This window comes from Onychostruthus taczanowskii, unplaced genomic scaffold, assembly GCF_017590055.1.
Source record: "Onychostruthus taczanowskii isolate IOZ18803 unplaced genomic scaffold, ASM1759005v1 scaffold91, whole genome shotgun sequence".
Classification (NCBI taxonomy): domain Eukaryota; kingdom Metazoa; phylum Chordata; class Aves; order Passeriformes; family Passeridae; genus Onychostruthus; species Onychostruthus taczanowskii.
This window is the reverse complement of record NW_024507105.1, coordinates 169,047-176,909: the sequence shown is the minus strand read 5'-3', so window position 1 is coordinate 176,909 and position 7,863 is coordinate 169,047. Positions and strand designations below refer to the sequence as shown.

Below are 7,863 nucleotides of genomic sequence, written 5' to 3'. Positions count from 1 at the left end.
CCTGAGGGCGAGGCAGGGTTGTCCTGAGGAACAGAATTCCTGGTGGGACAGGCTGGGCTGGGCTGGCTCTTCCAGGGAATTCCCTTTGGATCCGGGCACCCCGTGCCAGGCACCCCCAGCTTGTCCTGGAGTGGCTTTTCCAAAAAAACCCAGAACAATGGGAACTACCCGAAGGAGGCCAGTGATGGAATCCATCCCAAAGTCATCCAAAATTCATCCTAAATCCATCCAGAATGCACCCCAAATCCATTCCAAATCAATTCCGAATTCATGCCAAATCCATCCTCAATTCATCCCATTATTCATCCCAAATCCACCCCAAATCCATTCCAAATTAATTCCGAATTCATGCCAAATCCATCCTCAATTCATCCCAATATATATCCCAAATCCATTCCAAATTAATCCAAAATTCATCTGAAATCCATGCCAAATTCATGCCAACTCCACCCTAAATTAATCCCAAATCCATCCCCCAAATCCATCTGAAATTCACCCCAAATTCATGCCAAACCCATCCCAAATTCACCCCAAATCCATCCCCTCGTGTGGCTGGGCCTGGCAGGACCTGGGGGTTTCCATCCCACCGCGAGTGGGGTCGGAAATTTGGGGCAAATTTCCTTGGATTTGGGTGGCGGGAGGAGTTTGGGGCTCGGATTTGGGATTTTCATCAATTCCTCAATTCATCCCAATATATATCCCAAATCCATTCCAAATTAATCCAAAATTCATCTGAAATCCATGCCAAATTCATGCCAAATCCACCCTAAATTAATCCCAAATCCATCCCCCAAATCCATCTGAAATTCACCCCAAATTCATGCCAAACCCATCCCAAATTCACCCCAAATCCATCCCCTCGTGTGGCTGGGCCTGGCAGGACCTGGGGGTTTCCATCCCACCGCGAGTGGGGTCGGAAATTTGGGGCAAATTTCCTTGGATTTGGGTGGCGGGAGGAGTTTGGGATTTTCAGCAATTCCAGCCAGAGCTGGCTCTTCCCAAGGGATCTTGGTGGGAATCCCCCAAATCCCAGCCCGAGCTTCATCATCCAGAGCAGGGAGGGAAATTCCCAGAAGATTTTGGGGGATGTGATGCCGGAAGACTCCGAGCTCTGCCGGGAACATCCCGATCCTGCTGCGGGATTTTGGGATGAACGCTCCTCCCCGTTCCTCTGCCTCCCGTGGGGTCTTTAAGGCCAGAAACGAGGGGGGAACAAAGGGCTGGGGTGGGAATTCCCAGCTGGAAGAGGAGAGGGGACAGGGCTGTCCCCAGGGTCACGCCGAGCACTGGGTCACACGGCACAATTCCTATGTACAGATCTCTCCTCCGGGAGGGCTGGAAAACCCCGTGCTGCCTTCGGGGGGAATTTTGGGATGAATCCAGAGGGGTGGAGAGGCCACAGCTGGGCAGGGGCTGTGCCCACATCTGGGGCTGTGCCCACACCTGGGCTGTGCCCACACCTGGCCGGGGCTGTGCCCACACCTGGGCTGTGCCCACAACTGGGCAGGGCTGTGCCCACATCTGGGGCTGTGCCCACATCTGGGGCTGTGCCCACATCTGGCTGGGGCTGTGCCCACATCTGGCTGGGGCTGTGCCCACATCTGGGGCTGTGCCCACACCTGGGCAGGGCTGTGCCTGGCACACCTGCAGCCTCATCCACTTGGGCAAAGTGTTGGGGACACTCCCCAGCCCGGTGGCAGCTCAGGGGACACTCCCAAGGCTGGTGGCAGCTCAGGGGACACTCCCCAGCCTGGTGGCATCTCAGGGGACATCCCCAGCCCGGTGGCAGCTCAGGGGACACTCCCAGGCTGGTGGCAGCTCAGGGGACACTCCCAAGGCTGGTGGCAGCTCAGGGGACACTCCCCAGCCTGGTGGCATCTCAGGGGACATCCCCCGCCCCGTGGCAGCTCAGGGGACATCCCCAGGCTGGGGGCAGCTCAGGGGACACTCCCAAGGCTGGTGGCAGCTCAGGGGACACTCCCCAGCCTGGTGGCATCTCAGGGGACATCCCCAGCCCGGTGGCAGCTCAGGGGACATCCCCAGGCTGGTGGCAGCTCAGGGGACACTCCCAAGGCTGGTGGCAGCTCAGGGGACACTCCCCAGGCTGGTGGCAGCTCAGGGGACATCCCCAGCCCAGTGGCAGCTCAGGGGACATCCCCAGGCTGGTGGCAGCTCAGGGGACACTCCCCAGGCTGGTGGCAGCTCAGGGGACATCCCCAGCCTGGTGGCAGTTCAGGGGACATCCCCAGCCAGGTGGCAGCTCCAGCTCGCCCAGCTGGGGCCAAAACGCCCCCAAAACGCCCCCAAAACGCCCTTTGAGCGATGTCACCTCCCCAGGGAGGTGCTGGGGTCACCCAGGGGGCAGAGGGACCCTTGGGGACATTCCCGAGCTGCTCTCACAGTGCTGGCACGGCAGGAGCCCTTTGACGCAGGGTGGGGACAGCGGGGACAGTGCAATGGTGGCAGGGTGGCCTCGGCCGGTCCCTGCGGCTCGGGGACAGCGGGGACAGGGCAGGAGAGGAGCCCTGGGGGTGTCCCCGCGGGGGCAGGCACTTGGGCAGCGCTTTCCGCCTTCAGCGTCCCCTCGGTGTCCCCTCGGTGTCCCCTGCAGCCCCCACGGGGGGGTGGCGGCACCCCAAAATCTGCTCCTCAGTGTCCGGGGTGGTCCCGGCTGCTCCCCCAAATCCCTGCGGAGCTGCGGGGAGGCCGCACCCCAAATTTCACAGTGTGGGGGCCGGGTCCCCTCCCCCCGGCCCCCCCGAGCCCCCAAACCCCGGGGCAGCGGCCCCAGCCCCCCCTTCCCCCTCTCGGGGGGGAGCACGGCCGGGTTTGGGGGCGCTGAGGGGAACGGGAGGGACCGGAGGAAGAGAAGGGGCTGAAGGGGGGAGAGGAGAGGGCTGAGAGCACGGCGGTCACTCCGTGTCCATCTGTCCATCCGTCCATCCATCCCGCAACCCCCCAGGGCTGAATTTACCACTTGGGGGGCAACACCAAACCCCCCCCAACCCCATCACGGGCTACCGGGCCGGACCTGCTCGGGGAGCGGCCGGTACCGGAACCGCCAACACCTCCGGGGGGACACACAGCGAGCCCTCTGCCACCCCCCCAGCCCCGAGCCCCCCCGGGCCGCCCTTCAGACGGGGGAGGTGGCGGTGGACTCGCTGGCCAGGCTGTCGGCGATGTCGCCGCGCTGGAGGCGGCGCAGGGCGGCCAGCAGCGCGTCCAGCGTGGCCGACTCGCGGCCGGCCCAGTGCGCCAGCAGCGCCCGCGCCGGCGCCTCGTCGCGGGTGAAGGCCTCGATCAGCTCGTCCTTGTAGCCCAGCTCGGCCGCCAGCTGCCGCCACGTGTCCTCGGCCGAGCTGCCCAGAAGCTTCTCCACCTCCTCCTGCTTGCCGGCCGGCAGCGCCGAGTACGGGATCCCGTCGGCCTTGGGAGCTGCTGCTGCTGCTGCTGCTGCCCGAGAGGGGAAGGGCTGAGAGCCTGCCCGGGGTGTGGGGGTCCGCCCTGTCCTCGCAGGGTGTCACTGTCCTTATCGGGGTGGCACTGTCCTCGCAGGGGTGGCACTGTCCTTATCGGGGGGTCACTGTCCTCACCAGGGGGGCACTGTCCTTACTGGGGTGTCCCTGTCCCCACCAGGGTGTCCCTGTCCTCACAGGGGTGTCACTGTCCTTACTGGGGTGTCCCTGTCCTCACCGGGGTGGCACTGTCCTTATCAGGGTGGCACTATCCTCACAGGGGTGGCACTGTCCTCACCAGGGTGTCACTGTCCTTACTGAGGTGTCCCTGTCCTCGCAGGGTGGCACTGTCCTTACAGGGGTGGCACTGTCCTTGTCGGGGTGGCACTGTCCTTATCGGGGTGGCACTGTCCTCACCGGGGTGTCACTGTCTTCACAGGGGTGTCCCTGTCCTCACCAGGGTGGCACTGTCCTTACTGAGGTGTCCCTGTCCTCGCAGGGTGGCACTGTCCTTACAGGGGTGGCACTGTCCTTGTTCCTCACCGGGGTGTCACTGTCCTTCCCTGGGTGTCCCTGTCCTCACCAGGGTGTCACTGTCCTCACTGGGTTGTCCCTGTCCTCACTGGGGTGTCACTGTCCTTATCGGGGTGTCCCTGTCCTTACCAGGGTGTCCCTGTTCACCCTCGGGTGTCCCTGTCCTCACAGGGGTGTCCCTGTCCTTCCCTGGGTGTCACTGTCCTTACTGGGGTGTCACTGTCCTCACCGGGGTGTCCCTGTCCTCACCGGGTGTCCCTGTCTACCTCTGGATGTCCCTCTCCTCACCAGGGTGTCCCTGTCCATCCTTCGGTGTCCCTGTCCTTATCCGGGTGTCCCTGCCCACCCTGGGGTGTCTCAGCAGTCCCACCTGTCCCCTGGGTGTCCCACCTGGCCCCTGGGTGTCCCTGTCCTCACCAGGGTGTCACTGTCCTTCCCTGGGTGTCCCTGTTCACCCTCGGGTATCCCTGTCGTCACAGGGGTGGCACTGTCCTTATCGGGGTGGCACTGTCCTCACAGGGGTGTCACTGTCCTCACCAGGGTGGCACTGTCCTTCCCTGGGTGTCCCTGTCCTCACCAGGGTGTCACTGTCCTCACCGGGGTGTCACTGTCCTCACCGGGGTGGCACTGTCCTTATCCGGATGTCCCTGCCCACCCCAGGGTGTCCCAGCAGTCCCACCTGTCCCCGGGGTGTCCCACCTGGCCCCTGGGTGTCCCTGCTCACCCCTGGGTGTCCCAGCAGTCCCACCTGTCCCCTGGGTGTCCCAGCAGTCCCACCTGTCCCCTGGGTGTCCCACCTGTCCCCTGGGTGTCCCACCTGTGCCCTGGCTGCCCTGCCCCGGGGGCTGCTGCTCGTGCAGGCTCTGGCTGTCCACGGAGATGCCACTGTCACTGTGCAGCTTCTCCCCCTCGGGGGACGGCGTCTGGTTCACGGGGCGGTTGTTGGCCCCTTGCTTGTTCTGCTTGCAGCTGTTCCACCTGCGGGGACAGCGACACGCAGGTGACGTCCCCGGGGCTGGCAGGGGTTTGTCCCCATTCCTGGGGTTTGTCCCATTCCCTGGGGTTTGTCCCCATTCCTGGGTTTGTCAAATTCCCTGGGGTTTGTCCTGGTGCCAGCACAGGGACAGGGACAGTGACATGCAGGGACAGGGACAGCAGTGCGGTTTGTCCCCCACTCTGCTCCCACCTCCCTCCTCACCCCTCACACAATTTTGGAAATCTGCCCAGCCTGGTGCCCCTGTGGGACATCTGGAGCAGGCGTCCCAATGTTCTCTCCTCCCCAAACCCCTGTCCCATCCCATCCCTGTCCCACGCCTGTCCTTGTATTCCTGGGGTTTGTCCCCTTCCCTGGGATTTGTCACATTTTCTGGTTTCTGTCCTGGAGTCAGGACAGGGATAAAGACAGGGAGAGGGACAGTGGGACAGGGACAGGTGTACAGTGTGTCCCCCACCCTGCTGCCACCTCCCTCCTCACCCCATTTTGGAAATCTTTCCATCCTGGTGGCAGCTGTGACTGTGGGACATCCAGAGTGGGGGTCCCACTGTTCCCTCCTCCCCAAACCCCTGTCCTGTCCTGTCCTTGTCCCATCCCTGTCCCTGTCCCTGTCCTGTCCTTGTCCTGTTCCATCCCTGTCCCTGTCCCTGTCCCTGTCCTGTCGCTGTCCCTGTCCCATCGCTGTCCCTGTCCCTGTCCTGCCCTGTCCCTGTCCCATCCCTGTCCCATCCCTGTCCCTATCCCATCCCTGTCCCTGTCCCTGTCCTGCCCTGTCCCTGTCCCATCCCTGTCCCTGTCCCTGTCTCATCCCTGTCCCATCCCTGTCCCTGTCCTGCCCTGTCCCTGTCCCGGTACCTCTTGAAGGCGATGTATGCCACCAGCCCCACCACCACGGCGGCCAGGATGGAGCAGTAGACGGGGATGAGGTTGTCGCTGCTGCCGTGGGTCACCACGGGCTGCGAGCTGCCCATGACGGTGGTGGCCGTGTCCCCCACGGTGCTGGCCGTCCCCTCGGTGCTCGGCGGCTCCCTGGTGGCCGGCTCGGGGCTCTCAGAGCCCCCCAGGGACTGGGCGGGCGTTGTCCAGCGAGGGTGGAGTCCTGCCAGGCCAGGGGGGAAGGGAAATCAGGGTCAGGACGGGCATCTCTGCCCCCTCCCCTTGTCCCCAGGCTTGGCCTGGTTTGTGTCCAGGACATGCCACAGCTGTCCCCTGCCCCGGGGGTGGCTTTGTCAGTGGTGTCCCAGCTCCTGCTGCCGGCCCCCAAACTCAGGGGAGCCGCTCCAGCTGCCCCCCGTCCACCCCAAACCCAGCCCGGAGGGGGCTGAGGCAGCCGGGTGCCCCACGCCCCGCACGGAGCCGCCCCCGCAGTGCCAGGGCCGGGATCTGCCCTGTGCCGGCCCCGGGGGCTTCAGCTGGGAGTGACCCCACCCGGGAGTGACCCCGCCCGGGAGTGACCCCCACCCGGGAGTGACCCCACCCGGGAGTGACCCCGCCCGGGAGTGACCCCCACCCGGGAGTGACCCCACCCGGGAGTGACCCCGCCCGGGAGTGACCCCCACCCGGGAGTGACCCCACCCGGGAGTGACCCCGCCCGGGAGTGACCCCCACCCGGGAGTGACCCCACCCGGGAGTGACCCCGCCCGGGAGTGACCCCCACCCGGGAGTGACCCCACCCGGGAGTGACCCCGCCCGGGAGTGACCCCCACCCGGGAGTGACCCCACCCGGGAGTGACCCCGCCCGGGAGTGACCCCCACCCGGGAGTGACCCCACCCGGGAGTGACCCCGCCCGGGAGTGACCCCCACCCGGGAGTGACCCCACCCGGGAGTGACCCCGCCCGGGAGTGACCCCCACCCGGGAGTGACCCCACCCGGGAGTGACCATCCCCCCCCATCCCACCCCATGGATCCCATCCCATCCCAACACATCCCATCCAATGGATCCCACCCCATCCCACCCCATCCCATGGACCCCATCCCAAATTCCCCATGCCCTCTCCAGGCCTTTGCCCATTGCCAGGGCCAGGCCACGTCCCCCAGCCCATCCTGGAGTGACGCTGAGCTGGGAATTGCAGCAGGAGATGGGACCTCACCCTGTCACCCCCCTGCCACCCCCCTGCCACGCCCCAGGATCAGCACCAGGCTGGGACTGTGCCAGGCTGGGATTGTGCCGGGCTGGGATTGTGCTGGGATAGGATTGTGCTGAACTGGGATTGTGCCAGGCTGGGATCATGCCAGGCTGGAATTCAGCCCTGGGGCCGCAGCGCTGTCGCTGTCACTGTCGCTGTCACTGTCACGGGGGGGTTGCTGGGGGTTGGTGGCATCCTGCCCTGCCGTGTCCCGGCCCCCGCTGCCCTCCGGGAGCCGCTCCCGAGCCCGCCACGGACAAAGCCGGCCCTGTGTCCTTGACTTGTGGCTCCATTTACTCGACCCCTCGGCGGGAGCTGCCCCGCTGCCGGCTCGGCGGCGGCCGGGACAAAGAGCTGTTCTCCCGCTGTGCTCGGGGCAGGGAGGGACAGGACGCTGGAACCGCCCGGGAACGCTGCGGCGAGGCCGAGGAGAGCCGGAGGGAGCGGCTCTGGTGGGATCAGTCCTGGTGGAAACAGCCCTGGTGGGAACAGCCCTGGTGGGAGCAGCCCTGGTGGGATCAGCCCCTTCTGGAGCAGCCCTGTTGGGATCAGCCCTGGTGGGAACAGCCCTGGTAGAACAGCCCTGGTGGGATCAGCCCTGGTGGGATCAGCCCTGCTTGGAACTGCCCTGGTGGGATCAGTCCTGGTGGGATCAGCCCTGGTGGAGCAGTCCTGGTGGGAGCAGCCCTAGCTGGATCAGCCCTGCTGGGATGAGTCCTGGTGGGATCAGCCCTGGTGGGATCAGCCCTGGTG

At 65.1% G+C, this 7,863-nt stretch overlaps 1 protein-coding gene across 1 annotated transcript in view; it reads right to left on the bottom strand.

The window, feature by feature from the left end:
* Positions 1–2,230: 2,230 nt before the first annotated feature.
* NGFR (nerve growth factor receptor) overlaps positions 2,231–7,863 on the bottom strand; it is a 17,929-nt gene continuing 12,296 nt past the window's right edge. The window contains exons 4-6 of the mRNA XM_041426476.1: positions 5,839–6,082; positions 4,807–4,967; positions 2,231–3,453 (exon numbers count right to left, since the gene is read on the bottom strand). Coding sequence (XP_041282410.1) covers positions 3,134–3,453; positions 4,807–4,967; positions 5,839–6,082 — 725 coding nt within the window. The 3' untranslated portion in view covers positions 2,231–3,133. The remainder of the gene's footprint in view (positions 3,454–4,806; positions 4,968–5,838; positions 6,083–7,863) is intronic.